General features: G+C 53.3%; 1 protein-coding gene across 10 annotated transcripts in view; it reads left to right on the forward strand.

Annotated features, from left to right (window-relative positions):
• TTC7B (tetratricopeptide repeat domain 7B) overlaps positions 1 to 24193 on the forward strand; it is a 276535-nt gene extending 252342 nt beyond the window's left edge. For all 10 annotated transcript variants that reach the window (XM_033191608.1, XM_033191609.1, XM_033191611.1 and 7 more), the window contains one exon: positions 23193 to 24193. In XM_033191608.1, coding sequence (XP_033047499.1) covers positions 23193 to 23414 — 222 coding nt within the window. In that variant the 3' untranslated portion in view covers positions 23415 to 24193. The remainder of the gene's footprint in view (positions 1 to 23192) is intronic.
• The last annotated feature ends 415 nt before the right edge of the window (positions 24194 to 24608 follow it).

Genomic DNA, 24608 nt, shown 5'->3' on the forward strand with positions numbered 1-24608 from the left:
GGCTAGAAAGCTTCAACGGATATGCTGATTCTTTTGTTAGGGGCTGATGCAATTGGTGACTTTGGATTGAAGCCAGTGCTCACTCACCGTTTTGAAAATCCTAGGGCCCTTAAGAATTATGCAACATTTACTCTGCCTGTGCTCTGTAAATGGAACAATAAAGCCTGGATGATGGCACACCTGTTTAAAGCATGGTTCAGTGACTATTTTACACCCCCAGTTGACACCTACTCAGAAAAAAAGATTCCTATCAAAATATTGTTGCTCAGTGACAATGTACTTGGTCACCCAAGTACATTGGGGTACAGCTCCGATGGAGCTGTACCAGGAGATGACTGTTATCTTCATGCCTGCTAACACAGCATCCACTTTACAGCCCATGGATCAAGGAGTAATTCTGACATAGTGGTTCCTCTGATGGATCTGGGCAAAGTAAATTGAAAACCTTCTAGAAAGGATACAGCATTCCAGATGCCATTAAGAACATCCATGATTCATGGAAGGAGGTGTAAATATCGACATTAACAGGAGTTTGGAAGAAATTGATTCTGACCCTCATGGATGACTTTGAGGCGGTCAAGACTTTGTTGGAGGAAGCAACTGCAGACGTGGTGGGAATAGCAAGAGAGCAAGAATGGAGCCCGGAGACGTGACTGAATTACTGCAGTTTATAAAACTTGAATGGATAAGGCATTGCTTCTTATGGATGAGCCAAGAAAGTGTTTTTGTGAGATGGAATCTACTCCTGGTGAAGATATTGTGAACATTGTTTAATTTAGAATATGATATCAGCTTGACTGATAATGCAGCAGCAGGGTTAGGGAGGATGGACTCCAAATTTGAAAGAAGTTCTGCTGTGGGTAAAATGCTGTTAAGCTGAATCACATGCTACAGAGAGCTCTTTTGTCCAAGGAAGGGTACATCAGTGAGTCTTATTGTAACCACTGTTGTCGTATTGTAGGAAACTGCCCCAGCACCTCACCTTCCAGCATCCACCACCCTCATCAGTCAGCAGCCATCAGCATGGAGGCCAGACCCTCCACCAGCAAAAGGCATATCACTTGCTGAAGGTCACATGATTGTTAGCATTTTTTAGCAACAAGATATTTTGTAATTAAGTTACACACATTTTTTCAGGTATAATGCTATTACACACTTAATAGACTACACTGTAGCGTAAACACACCTTTTAGATGCACTGGGACACCAAAAAGTTCCTGGGACTTGCTCGATTGCGACATTTGATTGATTGTGGAGGCCTGGAGCTGCACCTGCAGGAGCTCCGAGGCATGCCTGTGTCCTTCGAGCTTTACCTTTAAGCATCACGTTTACTCAGTCACCAGTTATTGATTCAGCATAGCAGCCTCCTGGGATTGTTGGAGGGATTACATGGGATGACACATGTACGGTTATGTAGTTTGAGTCCAATACTGGACTAGGACCCGAGGGTGTAAACATGACTCTATCCTAGTCCCTCCCCTCTGGTACTGGAAGTCTACAGGGAGAGATGTTAACATATACAAGTGAGTATAAGGGTTGTCAAGGAGATTCTGATAGACAGATGTGCAGGGTGTGGTGCAGTGGGGGTGGGGGTGGGGGGGTGCGGGTCTGTGCTCGTGGTTTGTGGGCCAAGTGCTGGCAGCTGAGTAGAGGCGTAGACTTTCCCACAAGTGGGAAGACAGGTGGAGTTGACATAGGTAATAAGCCAGCTTTTGGAGGTGTGTATGGGACATTTGGGCAAGTGTGAGTGTGGAAAGGCTAGTGGATGATGGAATGGAGGTACTGTTCATTTTGTTAGGTAGGATATGGTTACATGGTTATATAAGGAAATGTCCTTATTTTTTAGGGATTCGTCCTGAAGCATTTAGGGGTAAAATGTCACAGTGCCTGCAATTTACTTTAAAAGACTAGCCCTTGCCCCCAACAGATGAAGCAGACATGGAAAAGATGAATTGTTGTTAAATGTAGGTGGTAGGTCTAGAGATGTTCATTATGTGAGCTGCTTTTCTGCAGGCTGGAACTTTTTCAAGATACAGTTTAAACAAGTGAGTGAACACGATCAGGTCTGCATTTTAGAGAGATTGCTCTGGAAGCTGTGGAGGATAGTTTAGGTGGAAAGAGACACTGAGGTCTGGACTCAGCTTATCATAACACGTTGACAGCCCAAGGTGGGAGTATTGAAAAAGGAGACTTCAAAAGGGTTGGCGAGGGAACCAGAGGGTTTGAGGCTGACTCAGGCACATGGTTCAGGAGCCTGGATGGGTAAGATGGCTTCACCAACGTGGGGGGCACAGAGTGAGGGGCAGGTATGGAGCGAAGGGTGATGGCAAGTCTGGTTGGCTGTGTGGAGGCGGGCTGACTGGGGTTTTTCCTGGAAGGGTTGCCTCTTCCAGCCATGTGGCTGGGTAGGTCTGGAGGTTGGGGCCTGGCCAGGCTGGGGCAATGGTTTTGGGGGCAGCAGCAGTTGGTACATGGTACCGAAAGCTATGGGAGGAGACGAGACTGCCTAAGATATAAATTCCAGAGAGTAGGAAAGAGAAAGGGCCTAGGACAGAGCCCAAGGAGCCCCCACATTTGGGGAGCAGGAGGGAAATGAGGCTTCTGAGGACAGGGAGGTTCTGATGTTCACACAGTTTTTTCAATCCACCTCGCTAATCCCAGCTATAGCAAGCATTTGGGACTGGCTCTGCCAGACTCACCAGCCCTCCTGTTTCCACAGCCCCACTCTGCTCTCAGCTTAGGGCTGTAGCCAGCCCTGTTCCCTGCCATGGTTGATGTGATGTCCGCCAAGCCACCGTGCACAGGAAGGGTCTCAGCAAAGTCACTCTTGGGTAAGTGTCAGGAGCAGAAGTGGCTTGAATTAGAGGTGGCTTCCACAGGGAGGAGCTGGGGCCCTTGGGCAAGTCATATCGAGTCTCTGGGTCTCAGTTTTTCCCTCTGTATAAAATTAGCTGTGATCACTGTGTGAGCCAGAGGGACTTCAGTGGTGTCTAACAACAAATGCCACGCCTTGGTTCTCAGGAGAAGCGTGAAGTGTCCTCTCTTTATGCCTGTTTGAGACCTGATTCTCTTGCCCCGTGTCCATCCCTCAGGGGACAGTGGGTGACCTCAAGCCCATAACAACAGTGACTGCTCCTGAAAGGAGTCTTGGATGTGCACACACACGTGCACGCATGTATAGTATGCCTGGGGTCCACCCTTGCCAGTTCAGTCTTGATTAAATCCAGTTGAATGCTGACCAGTGACCTTCCGAGTGAGGCAGAAGCTGCCGGCCCAGCCCCTCGGGGGAGCCAGTGGGATGTGAGGCGACGTCTTTCTGCATAAACAGAGGAGCGAAGCGTGCCCACTGCAGGCAATTACCCCTCCCCGCAGGGATCAGTGTCCCTGCAGGCTCTCTCTCGTTCTCTACATCAGGGCACCCCGCACCACACAGATGCCTGGGGCCAGAACCAAAGCGCAAGTGAGCGATCCCTGCGGGGATCTCCCAGAACAAACTAGAAGCAAAAGCTGCCTCTTCCTGAGGACAACATGCATTTTTCCAGGCCTTTCAAAGCAAGGCAGGTCAATTGAGTTATAATTGGCTCTCTAATTAGAACTCCCACGAGCTGTTAAGTTCTTTACCTGCTGCCTGGTCTGTTACACAAAGGTGACAAATCTGCTTCTGCCTTTGCAATGATTAAAGAAAGCCAGCTAGAATCTCACCCTCGCTGCCGACAGCAGCCCCCACCAGCCACCCCTCCTGCCGCTCAGACGCCCACATACCCACCAGTAAGTATGACATGGACACAGCCCAGTTTACAAGGAAATTGGCTGTAGGGAAACCAAGCTCAGAAGGCTGTGTTGCTGAGCCACCGTTTGGAGCCTGAATGGGAGGAGACAGAGCCTTCTCATTTTTCTAGATGTAGGAAGTGTTCCGAGGATGTTTCAATGATGCTTTGAGCCTCTCCTCGTTCTATTGTTCTGTGACAGAAGAAAATGTATCTCTTGTCCCTTTCTGAATCCTCAACACTAAGAAGGATAGTATAGTATTTTTGTGTTGCTCCCCTCAACCATCAAGACGACAGTGTGCTTTGTATGTTGGGACCAGTGTGTTTTGCGACATCTAGTGTCACCTGTGTCTCCTGTGTGGTCTCTGCTCTGGTGCCAGGGCCTCTTGAAGGTCCTGCTGGTTCACAAGCGCATGCAGTGCAGCTGGAGCCAGTCTGTCCCTTCCTGTCACCTCTCCCCGGCTCCACCCACAGTGACATCACATCAGTAGTGTGGAATCAGCCATGGTGGAAGTGTTTATACCATGGAAATTGGCAAGCGCCACAGATCAAGGCTTTTTTCTCTTTCAGAGAGGCAGTTTGCTGACACCGCTGGACTCAGATGGTTTGAACTATGATGGGGGGAAGGCAGGCACAGGAGACGGGAGCAGAGTCAGGAGAGCACTAGACATTGGCAGAGAAGAACAGTGCCAAATGGCCCTGACCCGGGGCTCCTGAGGCGCATGGTGCTCACGGCACAGATCTGGAGGTTGTCTGCCATTCCAGAGGGAGACAGATCTGCTAGACCGGGGCCAAGGGGGAATGAATGAGCCCTGGAATTGCCCAGGATGGTGGCAGGAAGGGTAGCATGATGGGGGAGCATGCATTGTGGAGCAAAAGAGCCCCTTGTTTGAATTCTAGCTCTGCCATATGCTGGCAGTTTGTAGGACCTTGGCCATGTGGCCCTGTGATTTAACCTCTGTAATACAGAAGTGAATTCCAACCTAGCAGTGCTGTCATGTGGGCTCAACAGGTTCTTAGCACCTGCCCAGCACATAGGATGTCCCTGGCAGCTGTTAGTCTTCTGTGCCTTCCCTTCTCCCACAACAGAGTGGCTGTGAGAATCGTGTGTGGAGCACAGAAGCCCCCACCGCGAGTCCATGCGGGATGGGCTTCAGGGCCTGTGGCACATCTGCCCCTTCCCTGTTCTCTAGAGAAGGAAAGGGCCTACTTTTCCACCTAGTGTCCCAATCTGAGAGCAAGGGGGTGCCCAGGTGGGTTGCAGGGAGGCTGATCTCAGCTCCTGAGAAGCCAGAGCTGCCCCGCCAGTCCCCTCTGGCTGTAAGCAGCCACCTCTGTGGCCCCCTGGGCACGGAGCCACCACTACCTTTGCGAAGACTCCTGTGAGCGCTGCAGAAGCAATATGTGCTGTTGCTTTTACTCTTCCAATTTCCTGGTCTCCCTCAAGTCATTGTTTAGCCCCCGTCCCTGGACCCGTTTTGTGAACCCCTGCAAGGGCTTCTGGCTTCTGAGGAGGCTGGAGAGGCTCCTTGTTAACTGACCCATACATGGCAGGTGGCCGGGTGGATCCTCCAAGCTCCGCGTTTGCCCGGCCTGGGTAAGCGGTCACATCACTGTGCCCTGCCCGTCACAGCTGAGTGGAGAGTTTGAGGAAATGGCTCTATTCTTGATACTGAATTATTCCATATTGAAGTGGTAACTGATAGGAGCTTAGTTGTGTGAGGAAAGAAGGTGCCAGGCTGGGTCTCTGCCATCACCCAAACATCATTTCCGTGCCCCATGCAGTTTCCCAGGCAGCAGTTGCTCCCCTGCGGTATCCCCTGGCTGTCCGCTGTCTCCTCTGCTCCAGCCCTGGGCCTGAGTTTGGGGCCAAGCCCTAGGGACCCTGGGGAGAAATTCTGTAAAAAACTCCAGGAGTGAAGGTCCCCATTTCTGGCAAGCTGCCCGTTCCTGTTTTCCTCACTAACCACTGTTCGTCAGCGCTAATGCACTAGAATCGCCCCACGGTGTGAACGGAGGCCGGCAGAGCAGAGGCGAGCGGCCGGGGAGGCCCCCCGCCCTTTGGGGTTGTGAATTCTCTTGTTATTTGTGGAAAAAAGTTTTCCAAGGCCTATCAGTTCCAGGCCTCCCTTCATCAGAAGGTGTCTTATCATTTCTGTTTGTTCCTATTTAAAAATGGAAAAATAGTGAATGCCAAACCCTGGCAGTGATGGGGGAAGCCACTCGCCAAAATGACCGGACTCGCCGTGACAGGTAGTGCATCATCCGGCCCTACCGGATTTGTGTCACACGGGGCTGTGGAAAAAACAGTTCCTCTCCAGCTGCTGCCCAGCAGCGCCCAGGGTGGGCTTGGCGGGAGCAGCCCCAAAGCAGAGCCCATCCTCTCAGACCCTGTCTGTTGAAGCTCGGGCTTTGGCCAGGGGTCGTCCTGGCAGCTGTTTGTGTAGCTAGCACTCTCCATGGAGATCTAGACAGGGCTTACATCCCCAGGCAGCCTTCACGGCCAGGGTCTGGCAGCCTTGCTGAGGACCACCTGCCATCCCCCACCCAGGCAGCCATGCCAGGCCAGAGGGGCACCCTGGCACGGAGGCTGGCCTTCCCAAGTGGACCCTGAGCTGGATGGCAGGTGCGACTGCACCAGAGCTGGGAGATAATACCCCTTCCATAGTCATCTATCGAGTGCCGACGGTATACCAAGAACGTGCCAGGGACTGCAGTGACTTTCAGCCAACGACATTTATTGAATGTCTGCTGGGTCCTCAGGACCACACAGGTATCAGGAAATGCAGCGATGAGCCCCTGTCTTCAGGAGCCTGGCAGCTCTTCTCCTCTGCAACCATTGGTGTTTTTGAGCTTTCCAGAGTTTCCTGTAAATCCAGTTGCCTTCCAGAACTCCCCACTAGCCCATCCTCTGTCACCACTCCAATCTGCTGCCTGCCTTTAGAGAGTCAGGGAGAAAGTTGGACTGCACAGCTCAGTGCCCCACGCCCCAGGCAGCACCAGAGCAGGGGCGCTTCCCCCTCTCCCCCCGAGCATAGGCGGGGAATGGGGTTCCAGGGCTGCCATTTGTTTGAGCTCAGTGTTGCTGCTGGAGGTGGGGACTCCAGCCAGGCCTCTGCTCCTGCAGGCTGAATTGCCAAGGACCCTCCTCCAGGAAGCCCTCCCTGGCTGCGTTGGCCACTGCCACTCAAATCCTAGAAGAACAGATACACCCTGAGGATATAGTAGGTGCTCCAAAAAATATTCCTTGGGTGGAAGATTTCATCAAACCCTAGAATTTTCAGCTGGAGATGAAACCCTAGAATTCACTGCTTCATTTTCTTGATTAGAACCCTGAGGCTGAGAGAGAAGCCTCTGCCTAAGTGGCAGTTGATGGAGGTCACACAGCAGGTGTGGGAGCGTGGCCCCCTGCCCTGCGTGACTTCTCCCAGCCCTGCTCTCCTGCAGGGGGAGCATGCCTTCAGCCCTCTCGCTGAGATAACTGGGGACAGGCCTTAGCTGCCAGTGTTCAGTGAGAAAAGGTCAGCCCTGAGTACAGTGAGCCCCTCGCAAAGGGATGACCCCTGCCCCGCCCCACCTGAGGACAGGTGGAAGCAGAGGGCAGATGAGGCTCTGTCAGGGTCTTTGGGAAGGAGTGGGGTCAGAGTTTCTAGGACCCCCATCTCAGGCCCTGGGACTCCCAGGAAGCCTCCCCGTGTAGCACTGCAGTGGCCACATGGGAATGGCTTTCTGACCATGGAGACCCTCCAGCACTTCCAGGTCTGACACTTCCCCCACCAGAGCCCTGCGGTCATACCCCTGCCCGTGTCTCCCCTCCCCTGGCTTCTGGGGGAGCTCAGCCTCTGCCTGGGCCTGCTATTCTCCCCTGTGGAGGCAGTGGTCCCAGGACCCCAGGGGAAGCCTGTGCCTCAGTTGGGCCAAGCTTCCGCAGAGTGTCCCTGACGCCTGCATCTCCCTGGCCTGGCGCACATGGCCTGGGGCACAGGGCCACCTTCCCCAGTGTGCAGGGGCACTGGCTTCCCCAGAGGGCAGGAGGGGTCTCTAGTGGGTGATTAGCACCAAACTTTCCACCACGAGGATCAGCCGGGCCATGGGGGAGTGCCGCCTTCCAGGCTGCTCTGTGCTGTTGGTCTCTGCCTGACTTGTTGGGGAAGATAGGTAAAAACAAATAAATAAGTCAACCAGGGAAATGTAGAAATAAGTGAACAGGAGTCTGTTGCCCATTACCAGTGGAAAAGTACCAGCAAGAGGGGCCGTGTTAGCACCCACAGAAGACACTGGCTGGCGTGCAGCAGGCCCCCCAGCAGCAGGACCCAAGCTTCCTCCCTCCTATGAGCTGACAGCTACCGCCACGTTCCGGCCAGCCTCAGCTGAAACTCACTGCCTCAAAGCATGTCATTTAAATGGCAGATGGGGGAGGGGAGGCTGGAGACTCTGATGTTACCAAGGACTGCCCAGGCTTCAGGCTAGGGGGGATGCCTGGTGTCCCCACATATTGCTGGGGACCCCAAGGCTTCCTCGTGTCTCCTCTCCACCCCCACAGGGCCGCCGCCCAGCCTGTGCTGCAGCCAGTGGACCTGGCCTTCCTTTCTCACTGACTGTCCTTTGATGTTACATGGGACTTGCTGGCCTGACACTTTTTCAATTAGGTCAGTGCACCACGCAGCGCGCCGGAGGCGACTGTGCTGGCGCTTCTGTGAGTGTGTTGGCTGAATTGGTGAGTGCTATGCCTTAGGCTGCAGCTGGCAGGGAGCTCACGTGGACCCCGAGGCACCGGGATTCCCCATCACCCTCCCCTGACGGGTCCCCGGCGACCCTGCCCGCAGCAGCACCCAGGTGCGTGGACACAAGGGTGACCAAGTGATTCCACTCCCAGGGCTAGGCAGAAGCAGCTCTCAGCTTGCCTTCATGCTCTTTTCCAAGGAGAAGGCAGATGCCTCCCTTGGTCTCTCCAGGGCTGAAGTCAGAGAGGAGCTGAGAGATGATTGATGTTGAGGTCAAGTCATCCTTCTGTTCTTACAGCCATTTCTCCCTCTCTTTCCTGACTCGCAAAATCACCACACCATTAATCCCAAGGGCAAGGAAAAGGACTCTGGGTTAGGCAGCTGGTCTGGAGACATAGTAGGCAGAATGGCGCTGGTGCAGGTTGCAGGGAAGGGAACTGTGCTGTCCCTATGCCATCCTGTCCTCCTAGCAGAATCCAGACTGTGAAGGGACTGCTTTTTAGATTACCCTCCTGGACCCCTCAGCAGACACGAGATAGAGCAGCCATTCTTCAGGCCACCCAGAGGTAGACATCCCCATCAAACACCCCGCCTTCCCTAGGTCCTCTTATGTCACCTGGGTCCTAAGAGCCCGTGGTCTGGCTCACCCGGAATCTGGCAGCCACCAGGTGGAGGAAAGGCCTGCAGTGCTGGGCAGAGTGACAGAGAACAGCAGGGAAGTCGGCTGCATCACTCTCGTGTCCCCGGAGCTTCTCCCGCAGGCTGGTGTAGGGAGTGCTGAGCCGTGGGGTCCAGAGTCAGCTGATCATCAGGGAAGGACTCTGGAATGTGTTTCCTGGTCCCTAAATGCCCGTTCCCCTCTCTAGAGATCTCAGTAATCTGCCATGGAGCAGAGAGCCCTGAGCGGGTCCTCACAAAACCTGGGTTCTGACACCCCACGTCTACCTGGCTTGGTAACTGAACCTGGTACTTGCCCTCCTTCTCCTGACCTGGAGTGAGGTACCCTGTCACCGCTAAGACCTTCCAGGCAGGGCTGTCGAGAGCTAGGAGCCTGCCCAGATCATTCAGGTGTGATCATCGAGTCGATCCACTCCAGGAACAATCAGACGCGCAGGGTCAGACCTCTGTTCACAGGAAGCTTTTGGAGCAGAAACATCAGATCCTCTTTGAAGTTTCACCTCCTCCTCTTCAGCTGTGTGGCCATGAACGAGCACCCTGACCCTGAGCTTCCGCCTTCTTCTTTGTTTTGTAGGGAGAGCATTGTATTGTCTCTTTTGGAATGTCCTCCCTTATCCTCCTTCCAATAGGCCTTGCTCTGTGGCAGATGCTGGGATTACACACGTGAATGACTGAGGTTCTGGGGCAGGACCCACAGCAAACCAGCCCCTCCAGTCCCAAGCCTTGAGCGAGGGCAGGAGCGTGGCCAGAGTGACAGCCTGTGCCACTGAGTTCCCCACACCTGGCACAGCGCCGGGACACTGGTGCCAGAACACCCACAGATGCTCAACGAATGTTTGTAGAGGGGAGGAAAGAACTAGAAACGGCTTTGGTTGGAGCAAAGCGAACAGAGCCCCACCCCCGGAACCCGAACACCCGGGTGCTGTTCCTTACTCACTTCTGTGCTCTTGGCAGGACATGTACCCTCTCTGGGCCTCTGTTTGCTCCCCTGTCAAATAGGAGGGCTGGTCCTTTGGGGGATGTTCTCATGCCCTGCTCACTGCCACCCTGACCACCCTCTGGACACCTGCTGCAGAGTAGGTGGGGGACTCTGGGGCTTTGGGGCTCAGAAGCTGCTGGCAGATGGGCTGCGGTCCCTCTCTGGATGTCCCACCAGTTGCCAGCAACTGTTCTTTAGTCTAAAAGCCACCACAGCCTGTGGATATTTCAGCACCAATGCTGAAGCACCCAGTTTCAAAGAAATTAGGCCAAGGGGAAATTGGGGGCCAACTCTGTGAGATTCACACAAGGCTGATCAAGCCCTTTGGCTTCTGGCCAGGCTGCTGGTACCCTAGCTGCTGGCGTCTACTGCCTGAGAGCCCATTACTTTGCACTGCTAATTGCAGAATAAGCTCCTCCAGAATATTCCAAATCATCCTGGAAGAAAGCAGCTTTATGAGATTCTGCCAGTCAGATGCTTTAAAAAGAAGACGAAAGTCAAAGCCATGCTCATATTTTCCTGGGGCTTAACAGAGCCTTCATTTGGACCCATGGCCAGGTCTTCTTCAAGGAGCTATGTTAAGCAGCAGAATTCAGGGAGGTGGGGAAAGTGGGCGGGAAATCTGAATCCGCCACTCCAAGGCCCCAGAGAGGGAGCATGCGCTGTTCTGAAAGCTCTTCCTATCCTGAAGGCCCATCAGGTGCAAAGAGAAGGGGGCTTTTCCACGTGGTTCCAGAGGACTCAGAAAACTTCAAAGCATGGGGACTCGATGAAAAGGACAGTGAGGGCTCCACATTTAACCAAAAGTTCAGATTGTCCACTCATGGTGTGGGCTGCCCAGGAAGTCACAAGCTCCTGGTCCCTGGAGGGAGTGCTGCCCATCAGGGAAAGCAGCAGGGGCTGTGCGTTGGAGAGCTGAGGCCCAGGCATCCCCCAAACCCTGAGGAGTTCTGCTTCCATAGCTGGTTGACTGTTCGCTTAGAAAAATAAGAGATTTTTTGGAAAAAGAAAAAAAAAAGTATTGTTTCCTTCTGAGTTGAGTTCAATGCTGGAAAGGCCTGAACCCCAGAAGGCACATTTCTCCAGATAAAATGTCTGACCTGGAAAAGGGGCCCCATGAGAGCGCAGCCCCTGCTGCCATCAGCTGTCCCGAGTGAGCAGAGGGGCTGCACCCGGGGCTGCCTCTGGCTGTGCTGCAGCCTGTGGTCCCCCCAGTGCTCTGAGAGGGCATTCTGGGGGTCTCCGCTGCTCCCTCCTGGAATACTCCACACGCTCCCTGAGGAAGAGCACCCTGGGGCGTCCGGCCTATGCCCAGACCACAGCCCCTGTCCCTGCCCCAGACAAAAGCATAACCCCTCTTCGTTAGGTTCTTTGGGCCTCAGTCTTTTCTTTGGGGCTCCACACCCCTATGTCTGACTGGGACTGGCTGCCGGTAACTGGGGACATTTGTTTGGCTAACTTGAAGGGAGTGAGGAAGCAGCCGCTCTGAGTTTTGGTTCTGACATTTGAGCAGGGAGGTGGGAGCCACAGGGACTGGAGGAGATGTGCCTTCCGTGTCCAACCCCAGGCCCACGTTAGACGGGAAAAGGTGTCCGGCCTGGGGGCTGGGCTCCCACTCATGTCCTCTGGAGCTCTCCTCCTCCATCCGAGCTGGTCTCTCTCAGAAGGATACCCTGCTTAAGGCAGCGTGTCCCCAGGAGCTGCACTGCAGGTGCCTTCCCTCCTCCTGCACTGCCCTTCTGTGTGGGTTCCTGGACCAGCACGTCAGTGGCCTTTGTGGCTCTGGAGGTGAAGTGGCCACACGAATGTTCTGTCCCCACCTGAGAGCCTGGGGGTGGACAGGATTGGAGGCCACCCGGTGACAGTGGCAGCCATCACGTCAGTGGGGAGAGGGCCCGTGCAGGTCCCGGCCACCTGCTCTGTATGAGGCTTACATAGGCACAGGCTGTCAGGAAGACCTGGGGTTGGCCTTCAGGGAAACTGGGTCGGTACTGAGTAAAATGGGCCAAATGAGTAAACCAGCCCCACACCTGCCCTTGCCCAGAACTTGTGACCTGCTGAGAGGAAGGTGGGCCTGCCTGGCACCCAGAAGGTCCTTCAACTTGCTCTCGACTGGCCCAGTGAGGGACTGAGTGATTGGCAGCGTTGGGTCCCACCCCACAGTGGAGCTCTGTTGGGCAGAGGTGCCGGAGGTGTGGGGCTGGGGACACCTCCCCTCAGCCAGAACACCGGGACCTGGCCTCTGTGGAGCTTCTGGTCTGGGACGGCCAGCCTTCCGGCTGGTGTCGTTAGCCAAGACACACACACTTGGCCCCCTGGCAAACCGGTACCATTTCTAAGCACTCAGAACAAACAGAAATGAAACAAAACAGAGTCCCACAGACACCAGGCCTCACCCAGAGCTTCTAGAATCCAGGTGGAAAAGCTGGCACAACCCCCACCCCACCCACGCGTGTTTTCAGTTCCTTTTCAAGGCCTTGTTGGAAAGCGGGGTGGGGCTCAGGGCTGCCCCCTCAGCTGCGCCCACAAAATGCTTGTACTCAGAACTGACAGTGCCACTGACACTTGCCAGAGAAGAAAGGACCGCCCGGGAGGAAAGGAGGCAGGGGCAGCCCTGGGCTCTGTGTTCCCGAGCTGCTCCAAGGAAACCCTTTCAAAACCAGTCTCCTGTGGGCTTCTCAGGGTGGTTCTGGTTTGCAGTCTATTTATATTCTGATTTAAAAGAAAAATATTTTTGAAAGCACCACCGCTGCCACCCTGCTTCTCTCTGATCAATGGCATCCTCTAGAAGGAAAATGCAAATTCCCGAGAAGTGGTGACTCACGTGTGCTGGTGTTTCTCATTTCATGCCTACGTTTCAGCGAATGCAGACGGCCAGACCAGCAGTGCTGCAGCTTTTGGGAAGGGGCCGGAGCTCTTGTGAGGTCCCCATTTTCCTCAGGTCAGGGAGCCCACGCTTAGGAAAGAAACCCTGGTGGGCTTCCAAAAAGCCTAGTCTGCCGTGGACACAGCCCCTGACAGGACAAGCAGAAAGCAGCTGGGGTCAAGGGCAGAGTCGGAGCACTGGATTCGGAGTCTAAAACTTGGAGGCTGACCCTGGGCCAGGCTCTGCACCAGGCTCTCCAGACCCAGCCCTTCAGGAACCTACCATCTAGCTCCGCTCTGTGTCCAGCAGGGTCAAGGCCTTGAGCAAGGCTGTTCTCTCTGGCCCTCTGTTTTCTCCTCTGTAAGAGTGTTGGCTCTGTGGGTGAGTTCTGAGATTTTCTTAGTGAATGGTGTCAGATCTGTGCTGTATGAGCAAATAGCCTGAGGGGAGGCCATACAGCCCACTGGGCTCAGCTGGGAGCAGCACACCTTCTCCCAGGGGGTGCTCTCATCCCCCAGAGACCATCATGCTAATGCTTCTGGAAGGAGAGGAGGCTTTGAGTATGCTGGCCTGACTTGGGAGCATAGACAAGGGTGACCTGAGACCAGAGCTTTCTTTGGGACTTCTCCTTCCCTACCACCCCACAGCATCCCACACCATCCCTCCCTCTATCCAGCAAGTATTCCCCGAGAGCCTCTTCTGTACCAGGCCCACTCCAGGTGCCATACACGCAAAGACAAATCATGGTGGTCCTTGCTCTTAAAGAGGGAGACAGATGCAGGTGAAAAGTCAGCCAACTACTGGCATCACAGAAGGGCCCCCCTCCTCTCGGAGTCACTAACAGTGTCAACTGAGGAATCAGGAGGTTCATACATTTGCAGAAGAGACTACATTTCTTATAAAGCATCGCAGCCTACAGGGTGGCCATCTTGACTGGCTGGGAAATGTAGCCTCAGGCACAGACCAAAAACAAGCACTTTGAGAGAGGGGAGAATGGAACAGGGATTTATGTGGAACTGGTTGGCCAAGTATGCATATTCAACAGGTTATAGGAGGAGCTATGAATATTCACAAAAGGGGGATGTGTGCATGTGTGTGACAAGCAAATATGCAAATTACATGTGTCCCATGTTCACTTTAGGGTGGAGACATAACATTTACATGCATTATGGTTTGGTCCTATACATCAACAGATGAGGCGGGGCAGGAAGACACGCAGTGCTCAGCCTCTTACTAAACCAGCCAGAACCAGCCTGTGGTTGGTGGTCTCTTGTCCAATCAAAGCTGCAGTTGCAGCTTGTGGGATGGGAGCTCGGTTAGGGTCTAGTGGTAGGTGAGCTGCAATTGTTTCCATATTGCTTATCTGGAGGCCAGTGCTTGTTTAGCTGCTAGAGAAAAAGAAAAACCTTGTGGCACTTAGAAGGCAGTTTATTCTTTCAGGGATACGTGACTTAAGCTTTGCCTGGCGTGTTCTTAGGTCTGGTTTATGATTTGGTATCTCATCGCTCAGTGAGTCTGTTCCTTCAGTCGTATGGTCTCTAGTTTAACAACGGTAAGGAGAACAGCCATAATCCTAATATTGCTGAGAGCAGCCACCCGCTGAAGGCGTACAAATGTGCTGAGCAATCTGCTAAGTGCCTTGCAAACGCGCAACCTCATTTAGTCCTTACTAAACGAGTTAGTCCAACTAACTCCCCCGCTGGTTGGTGTTTCTCCCCATTATGCAGATAAAGCATCTGACACTCAGAGTAAGTTGTCCAAGTAAACGGTGGAGCTAGGATTCATGCCCAGTCTGCTGGGGTGAGCCTAGGACTCACACCCTCAACCTCCATGCTCTGCTGTCCCAGAGAGCACCATGTCCTTCCCCTGTGGCCAGCCACGTCCCTCCATGCAGAAGCCACCAGCAGCAGCCAGGGCCTGTAGCACCTTTCAGACGCCTCACCTACACCCTGAGCCCCCAGGGTACCGTCTGTGGCCAGCACAACTGCAGCTCTGGCCACAGCCAGCTCCTCAGCACTGTCATCTTCCCAAAGGGAGGAGACAAAGCTGGGAAGATGGGCTTTCCACCCCAGAAGCTGCCATCACAGTCCCTGACACCTCACCATGAGGAGGCTGTGTGACTTTGTTCAAAAGTCGTGGTGGCGCCCACTCGGCTCAAGTGGCGCCAGCAGCTCGGGTAGGTGCTGAGCTAGGGGAAAAGCCGCCGATCCTGGTCCTCAGCCCCCACCGCCCTTGCCTTTGGGCCCCACTCCCTCTGGAGAAGAAGGGGCCCCACTCCACCAGTGAAGTTTGACCTCCACTAGCTGCATGAGCTGCTGACTTGCAGATGCTGAGAAAATCCTTTGCCCTCTCCATGGCAAGCCGTGGTGGGTCAGAGCACAGGCCCTGGACCAGGCAGACAGACTCACGCTCAGTCCGTGATAGCTTTAAACAGTACGCTGCTCTCATCGAGTTTCTGGGTCTGCTTATTTGTTCATTCTGCCCCAAGTTACTGGCCACCTGCCCAGCGTCAGGCCTGGAGGTGCAGAGATGACCAGGGTTCACCCAGTCCCTGCCCTCCAGGCACTCACAGCAAAGCCTAGTGGGGGGACAGAGCTGGAGATAAGCCACCTCAATTAATGTGGCACCCATCACACAGGACGGTGTCAAAAGCACTTTGCAGTCAGCAAAACATACACTACATTGATCATAATGCCCTGCACTTGCACAGTTAATACAGCCTGGTGACCCATGAATTTGTCCTCCCAGGTTTACTTGTGTTTTTGGAGAAGCCAGCTGACAACACTGCCTTAAGCCACTCATGCCCACCTCTAACCCCTGCAAAGGGTGATGGTGGAGTTTCTGACTCAGGAGCAGAACAGAAAGATCTTTAAGTGCTCCAGTACCATCCCTGACACTAAACGTCCTACACATCAGTGGCCCTGGTGTGGCCCAGCAGGCTCTGTGGAATCCAGGCCGGCTGTGATGTGGCGAGGGGCAGCGCGCTGCTCTCTGCACTAACACTGCACTGCTGCTCAGAGAAGCTGACAGCACTACCGGCAGGGGAGCCTGCCCATCAGCCAGGCCCTGGCGTAGAAAGCACTCGGAGTGGTTCACCTCCATCCCTGGTGCTGAATGCTTGATTTCCAAAACATTGTGCGGGGGGAAAAGCGACAACCAGGTAGACCAACTGACCCCCACCCAGAGCTGGGCCACAGGACTTCTTCTCAGCAATGGCTTCTCCTTGGGAAGGATGCTTTCAGGGATGTTATCTCCCTGTACCTGTACCCTTAGAGGGACAGTGGTCTGTGACATGCTCTTGAACCCAGCAAAGGGCTGACTTTGCTTTTGCGGAGTGCCATGGGGATATCCAAAATCTCCCAAAGGAGCTTTTTTTTTTTTCGTCTCTGTCACCCAGGCTGGAGTGCAGTGGCACAATCATAGCTCACTGCAACCTCCGCCTCCGAGGCTCAAGCAATCCTCCCACCTCAGCCTCCCAAGTAGCTGGGATCACAGCGTGCACCAGCACACCCAGCTAAGTTTTGTATTTTTTTAGTAGCAACGGAGTTTCGCATGTTGCCCAGGCTGGTCTCGAACTCCTGGGCTCAAGCGATCCACTTGCCTCAGCCTCCAAAAGTGCTGGGATCATAGGCGTGAGCCACCATTTCCAGCCTCCAAAGGGGCTTCTGTCCTGCAGGCTTCTGCCTCAGAGGACAGTGCAGGCCTGCCCTGCTGAGGGCCTCCTGCACCAAGGCTGCAGCAGGAAACCTTGTACACAGGAGCCTTCCAGGGGCTGCGACACAGGCGCCCTCGGGGTCTGGCAAGGAGTTTAGCTCTTGGGCAGCAATTATCGCAACAAAAGGCAAAAGCGAGGAAGATGCTAATTGCTCTGAAACTGGCCAAGTCCATTTCATCTCATTTGAAATAACAGGTTTAATTTAATCTCTTATTGCCAATTTGGTGCATCATCAAGATCCTATTTGTACAAAACACCTGATTATGTTAATTACCAGCTTGGGAGGCAGCCTTCATCTGTGTCTGAAGAAAGGGACTAATAAGTTACTTCCTCAGTGATTTCCCAGCTCTCTGAAGCTCAGCCCCAGCCAGCTCCCAACCCACCGTGGCTGCAGGAACACCAGTGCTGGGGAGTCTGTGTGCATGTCCTCTCCACACACAGGGGAGGGGAGAGGGCCCAGTGTCCAGGGTACATACAGCACAGCTGCAGGCCTCAGCGCTGCCGCTAGCCACCTGTACAAGGGTTGTAGGCAGGTCATCTGGTCTGTGAAACTCAAGCCCCAGCAGCACTGGCTCCTGGAGGTGAGAGCGGATGGAACGAGACCTTAGTGCTCAGTGCTGTTGGTGATTTGCACTGGACCCCGAGCTCTTTGACAGCAGACCTGCGCTTACCCACTCTGTCCAGCACCAAGCAATCACTTGGTGGGTTTTGTTGGGTTTGGTGTGGGGGCAGGGAGTGGCAGGTTATATGGTTATATATGGTAATATGTCATTATCGGAATCTGCCTCCTGCAGGCTGATGGCTGGGAGCAGGAGCTGTGTGCTGCTGGGCAGCGCTGCTGGTTGGGGGCAGTGTGGCCTCCTGGCTCTGCAGGAATGGGGTGCATTATGGCCTCAGGCAGATGGACAAGGGCTCTAGCAGGAAGGCCCCAGGCTGACCGACCGACCGCAGCTGGGAGGCAGGAGGGGGCTGGGGCTGCATCCTGCAGAAACACGTTGGCTGACAGACGAGCCTGGCTGAACCCAGGGAAGGCTGGACCCAGCTGGTGCTGACAACAGCCCCATGCCAGCCTCAGGAGTTAGGCCTTTGCTCTCTGGAGGAGAGAGCAAGCCGGGCCCCTAGAATTGGAAAGGGCATGAGGGTTGCAGTGCAGAAGAGCACATGGAGCCCAGGGAAGGGAAAGGAAGGAAGGACCCTGGCCAGCACTGTGGGGCTTGGGCGGTGTGTCACTCCTGATAGCCAGACACAGCCAGGTCCCAGCGCACCTCTGGCCAGTCCTCTAGCTGTGCTGGCTCCAGGCAGTGGCTCTGACTGCAGCTGGAGCTTGTTCTGGTTGATCCCATCATGGGCTGATTTCTGAGCTGCTCCTGGCTCACTGGGGGGAGGCCTATTTTTCATTCCTGTGCCAAGCCTGAGCTGGCAGCCCCGGCAAGTCTGCGGTGTCTCCCTAAGCAGCTCCCAGCTTTAGGAATTAATTCCACTGAACAGATTGCTCAGGAAGCCTCAAGATCATCTGAAAATGGCAGTCCCTACGTTAGGACGACAAGTCCAGGTATATGGGCTGGAAATTTCCAAGCCAGCAAGAACCCCAGAACACCAGAGCACTGCAGAGGCTCTCAGTGGCCAACACGGAGGGTGCTGGCTCAGATGAGCCCCTCGGGGCTGGTTCTCTGCAGCACTTTTGGGGGCGGGTAGACATGCCCCTGCCCTATACCCTGCAGCCCCCACAGTTGGCCAGATTCAGTGACCTGCCACTTTCTAATCCCAGCAGGAAGGGACTGGTGGGTTCTCCCCACTGCAGCAGGGTGCTGAGAGCAGAGCCCTCTGTGTCCCACCGGGCCAAGGCCCTGGTCCTCCTGGTCTCCGCGTCTCACTCATCCACTTTCCGGCAGACAGAATGGCCCAGTCCTTTGGCTCTGGCAGCCTTCCCAAGCCTCAAGATCACAGCTGGCCTGAGGCAAGGAGCCCTCCCAGTCCACAAGCAGATATACAGTATGCTTCTAAGATGCAGGTCTGAGTCAGAGGGAAGCTGTGCCTTGGAGAGGAGCAAATTTCCCAATCATAACACGGGAAGGAGCAATAAAATCGGCAGTTAGTGGTCAGAGAAATGAACGGGAAGACACAGCGTGGCAGATGCCCCTTTCCTGTTGCTTGGATGTAACTGGGTTATTGCCTGAGTGCCCTGGGGCCTGCATTGAGAGAGCTCCATTGAGCTCTCCTCTGCTGGCCCAGGGCTTGCCCCTTAAAGTGACAGAGGCAATGTGGACCAGGTGGGAAGAATGGGCAGCTTCAGGACCCAGCAGACCTGGGCAAGGCTGCAGTTCGATGTTGATTGGCCCTGGGACCTGGGGAGAGAACTTGGCCTTTCTGAACCGCATCTTCTTGTATCTAAAGCAGTAGTCATAGGAGATGGGCTAGCTAGAGTGCTTAGCGTGGTGCCCGGTGGGGAAAAACCCTCCACTTGGAGGAAGAAAACAGCACGGGGCTGATGCTACAGTGGCAGAGCCTAGTGGGACCTGAATTATATTCTCCACCTGCAACCAAGTAAGCACAGTGGCTTGCCGCTCATCACCTATTTGCCAGAAGCATGCAGCACGTGTCTCCCTGCCGGGAGAGCTACTCAGAAACCTGTTGTGTGTGTTCAGTATCTTGGTGCACCAAGAAAGCCATGCCAGGAAGGCGTGTGATGAGCTCCTGCCGTAACCTCTCTAGGCTGCTGCTCACAGCCGCTACCCAGAAACCTCCCTTCCCTTCTGGTTACATTGGAATGTTCTAGAGTGAGCGCAGGCGATAACCTCCCCTCAAAGAAAGGGGGCAGAATCTCATTCGGCCTCATGTCCTACTGAGTACAACCTGGATGGTGGCCTCCCATTTGTTCTGCTGGCCTTTGAGGTTGGGAAGCGAGGATGTGGAGTTGTCAGATTCCCTGTTAGGGAGGTCCAAGGTGGTCCAGAGCACCATCCTGGGAGTTGGACATGCTAATTTGCCGCCCCCAGCTGGACTCCACACCCAGAAGCCCTTCAGGCAGCCACTAGGAGTCAGGAGGTGTGGCTCTGCAGTGGCCAGCTACCCTCAGCTGTTTGGCCACCCTGGAACCTTCTCTGGCAGATGCCACCAAGGACCTGGTCCTATGCAGGAGCTCCAGCATGGACACATGTTTGGATATTCATAAACATGAGGTGCTTCTGTTGTGTTCATGAGAAGGTAGAGCTGACCCTGAAGTCTGCTGTTCCTAACCCTCTCTACCCGAGGCAGCGTGGCCTCCGCCTCCTCCTCACCCAGGAGAGCTCCCTGAACTGCCTCCTCCTCCCAGAGCTGGGGGTCTCCTTCCTCCCCCTTCCACTCTGAGCCTCCACAGGGCCTACACATTGCCCTCGGCCATGGGTCTCCTTGGCTGTCACCCCAACCACGTGCTCCTCCCGGGTGGCCATCCCAGCTCTCTTGTCGGGGGCTTATGGAAGCCAGGTAGTCTCTCAGGCCCTGGGATGCTACTTCAAGGCAGGCACATTCCTGCCGTCACACTGGCTGGTTCTGCTCCTGACAGCCACCCTGCTGCCCCCTTGCCTGTTGGTGAAGCCGGGGCCTGCAAGCAGGCTGGGCTGCCTCGTGAGTGACATGCTCACACTGCCTAAAGGGAGGGCAAGGCTTTACTGGGAGATTCAAGATGAGATTTGAAAGAGCAGAGGGCCATAACTCATTCCTCAGTGGCAAGACTAGACATTGTAAAGATGTCAGGCTTCTCCACACTCTCCAAGAGAGGTAACACAAATGCAATTTGACTTCTAAAGGGAGTGAAGAAACTGATTTTGAAATTCGTCGAAAATAGTACAGGGTAAGATTGTCAGGAAACATACTAAAAGCAAGGAGCAGTGAGGGAAAGCTCTGACTCTACCTATTAAAACATAATTTGGGGCCAGTCGCGGTAGCTCATGCCTGTAATCCCAGCACTTTGGGAGACCGAGGCGGGTGGATCACGAGGTCAGGAGATCGAGACCATCCCGGCTAACACGGTGAAACCCCATCTCTACTAAAAAATACAAAAAAAATTAGCCAGGTCTGGTGGCGGGCACCTGTCGTCCCAGCTACTCAGGAAGCTGAGGCAGGAGAATGGCGTGAACCCGGGAGACGGAGCTTGCAGTGAGCCGAGATCACGCCACTGCACTCCAGCCTGGGCGACAGAGCAAAACTCTGTCTCAACAACAACAACAACAACAACAACAACAACAAAAACATGATTTGGGAGTAACAGAAATGAAAACTGTAGTGCTGATGCAGAAGTTCGATCTTGTGGCTCGTTGGAAAATAGTGAAAGGCCCCTGTTTCATGTAATAATTCACTCTAGGCCGGGCGCGGTGGCTCAAGCCTGTAATCCCAGCACTTTGGGAGGCCGAGACGGGCGGATCACGAGGTCAGGAGATCGAGACCATCCTGGCTGACACGGTGAAACCTCGTCTCTACTAAAAAATACAAAAACTAGCCGGGCGAGGTGGCGGGCGCCTGTAGTCCCAGCTACTCGGAGGCTGAGGCAGGAGAATGGCGTAAATCCGGGAGGCGGAGCTTGCAGTGAGCTGAGATCTGGCCACTGCACTCCAGCCCGGGCGACAGAGCGAGACTCCACCTCAAAAAAAAAAAATAAAATAAAATAATTCACTCTAGGTTGGAGGCAGTGCCTTACAAGAGTGAGGGGAGGGAGGATGAGCTACTTTGTGTCTAGCAAAGTAGGAGGACTCCATCACTCTCTGCCAAGATAAAGTAGTCAACTACTTAAAGGACGGAAAATTACAATAAATGGAACTGAACATGTATCTGCCCTTTGAAAGGATAACTTTCTAAGTTTTGAAGTGGCAAAAAAAAATCATCAAAGATTAACAAATTTAATTTTTCAACTTAAAATTTTTCAAAGAAAAGAATCTCAAAAGTCAAAGAATAGGCTGGAAAATTATGGTAGCAGATGACTAGCAATCTTATGAAAGGCTCCTAAACAAAAGCATTGGACATATTTAACCTCAATGGTTATTAAAGAAATACAGATTTCAACAAGGAGGGACATTCTGCACATATGACATTAGCAGAAAGCGAGTCATGATAGAAGGGGGCAGGTGACCACACAAACTGCTGATAGCTGAAAAAGTGAGGCAACCTTTGGGGATAAAATTTGCAAAATGTTTGGGGAATGCTAAAGAGAGTCCTATCCTCTTACCCAGTGAGCCTACTTTGGGGAGATTTGCCCTAAGGGGAGGACCTCCAAATAGTTGTCAAGCCTGTTCCACTGAACCTCCTCCAGGGCCACTAAAAGGAGCCCATGGGGGACACCGGACTCCCCTCCCCGCCACCCCCCCAGCTGTTCCTTTTTGTCTGTTTATACATAGACTGTGTGCGTGTTCTCAGTAAAATTTCATTTAACCAAAGGTTTTCAGGGATACCAAAAAGATTGGAAATCCACTGATCTAAAGAACAAAGAGGCGCTTTCTGGAAAGATGTTCGTGTCTGTGCGATTCAGAACAGCAAAGAGATTGGATGTGACCTAAATGTCTCTCCCCCAAGGGAGAGGTTGAGAAAGTACACACATCGCTTATAGAGGTGCACAGCTTGGAAACGTGATGATGATGAAATAGGTAGGACCAATGTGTACACCCCAACCAAGGAGAACAAAGATGACAGCTGGGCACAGCCTGGGGCAAGCAGGGACAGTGAGGTCAGGGCCTTTGTTCAGGGAAGGGGCTGTGAGCAATTTAAAAACTGTCATCATCATTTTGATAGTATAATTCCACCCGTGATGTTTCTTTTGTTTAAAAAAAAAAAAAAAAAAAAAGTCCGGGCGCGGTGGCTCACGCCTGTAATCCCAACACTTTGGGAAGCCAAGGCGGGCAGATCACGAGGTCAGGAGAACAATACCATCCTGGCTAACACAGTGAAACCCCGTCTCTACTAAAAATACAAAAAATTAGCCAGGCATGGTGGTGGGCACCTGTAGTCCCAGCTATTCAGGAGGCTGAGGCAGGAGAATGGTGTGAACCTGGGAGGGAGAGTTTGCAGTGAGCCGAGATTGCACCACTGCACTCCAAGCTGGGCGACAGAGCGAGACTCTGTCTCAAAAAAAAAAACAAAAGACAAAAAACCACAGTCCCGTCCCATGCTGACGCCACACTGGGTCAGTGCAGACTGCGGACTTCCAATTGGTTCATTCATGGTTCTTAAGTTTTCAGATGAACCATATGAAGTTGCCATTTTTAAATTCAAGACATGGCTGAATATCAGCCATTTTATGTTAGTCAGCTCGGCGACTATTTTGACTGTTGTCCCTGAACGCAGGAAGTACTTGAGAACTTACTATGGACCCAGCCCAATGGCGATACATTCCCAGCTCCAAGGAACTGACTGGAAACTCAAGGACAAGTAGGAGCGCAGAGCTCCTGGAGCCTGCATGGCTGACTGTCTCTCTTTCTCTCTCTGACCCCTCCAGGCCCTGATCCTTCACCAGCTGGGCCGCTACAGTCTGGCAGAGAAGATCCTCCGGGACGCGGTGCAGGTGAACTCGACAGCCCACGAGGTCTGGAACGGGCTGGGCGAGGTCCTCCAAGCTCAGGGCAACGACGCGGCGGCCACGGAGTGCTTCCTGACAGCCTTGGAGCTGGAGGCCAGCAGCCCCGCCGTGCCCTTCACCATCATCCCCCGCGTGCTCTGAGCAGGTGCCTGCCAGCCTCACCTGCCGCTCAGGCCTCAGAGGCCCTGCCGGGCACCAGGGCTTGTCCCATCACCCCAAGGGGATGAATCTGCCGCACTGAGGCCAGGGACGAGTGTTCAGTGGGCCACAGTGAACCAACCAAACCAAGCCCGAATCATTGCTCTGCCGCGTGCGTTTCTCTTGTTGTTTTTTGCCAGCCCAATGATAGTTTCTGAACCTACTGACATTGTTCAAAATGGATCATGTGCCATATTTTGTTAGTCGACATCTGAGTCTTAAGTAAAATGATTATGGAATTAATCAGCAAATGTAGAAGTATATATTCAAAGTTAAAATTCAGTGGCAGAACAGATTATTTTTATCAGAGCTGTAAAGAAAACAACTGTCGTCTTCTCCCCACCACCCCTCCTGTCCCACCTTGGCCCAGAAACCAAATGTGAACTTTCTGTTTCCCACCTCAGCGCTAGTCCATGCCGGGAACCAGCTGACAATTTCTCGGTTTTACCGTCAATAATTATACCATGTGATCAATGACTGTCCTCACTTAGAACAAAGCCTGAGTCCAAGAATATTTATATTTTACCAATATATGCCTGTTACAAGAGAAGGAAATATGAGTTATTTAAGTTTAACTTTTTTATGTGAATTCAGAGTTTATTTATCGAGGGAAATATGTACAAAGAAGCTTCAAATGGAATATTTACTGACATTCCTTATACATGACAGACACTTGGCTACATGGGAAGATGATGTTAATAATAAAATGATTTTTAAATGGACTTATGGCCTGTGTCATTTGTAAAAGCTCAAAGACCTGAGAAAGGCTTAGTTCCTGGGTTGGGGAGCTGTCTGTACCTGGGGGCCCACTCTCGACATGTCAGCCCTTGACACTAGAAGGCCCAGCCTCTCTTTCCCCACTTATTTTATTTTAATTTTTTGGAGACAGGGTCTCACTGTGTTGCCCAGGCTGGAGTGCAGTGGTGCGATCACAGTTCACTGCAGCCTCGACTTCCCAGGTTCAGGTGATCCTCCCCCCTCAGCCTCCTGAGTAGCTGGGACCACAGGCGCCCATTACCATGCCCGGCTAATTTTTGTTTGTTTTTGTAGAGATAGGGTCTCACTATGTTACCCAGGCTGGTCCTGAACTCCTGGACTCAAGCAGTCCTCCCGCCTCAGCTTCTGAAAGTGCTGGTG

The sequence above is a fragment of the Trachypithecus francoisi genome, unplaced genomic scaffold (genome assembly GCF_009764315.1).
Source record: "Trachypithecus francoisi isolate TF-2019V2 unplaced genomic scaffold, Tfra_2.0 Lachesis_group3, whole genome shotgun sequence".
Taxonomy (NCBI): Eukaryota; Metazoa; Chordata; class Mammalia; order Primates; family Cercopithecidae; genus Trachypithecus; species Trachypithecus francoisi.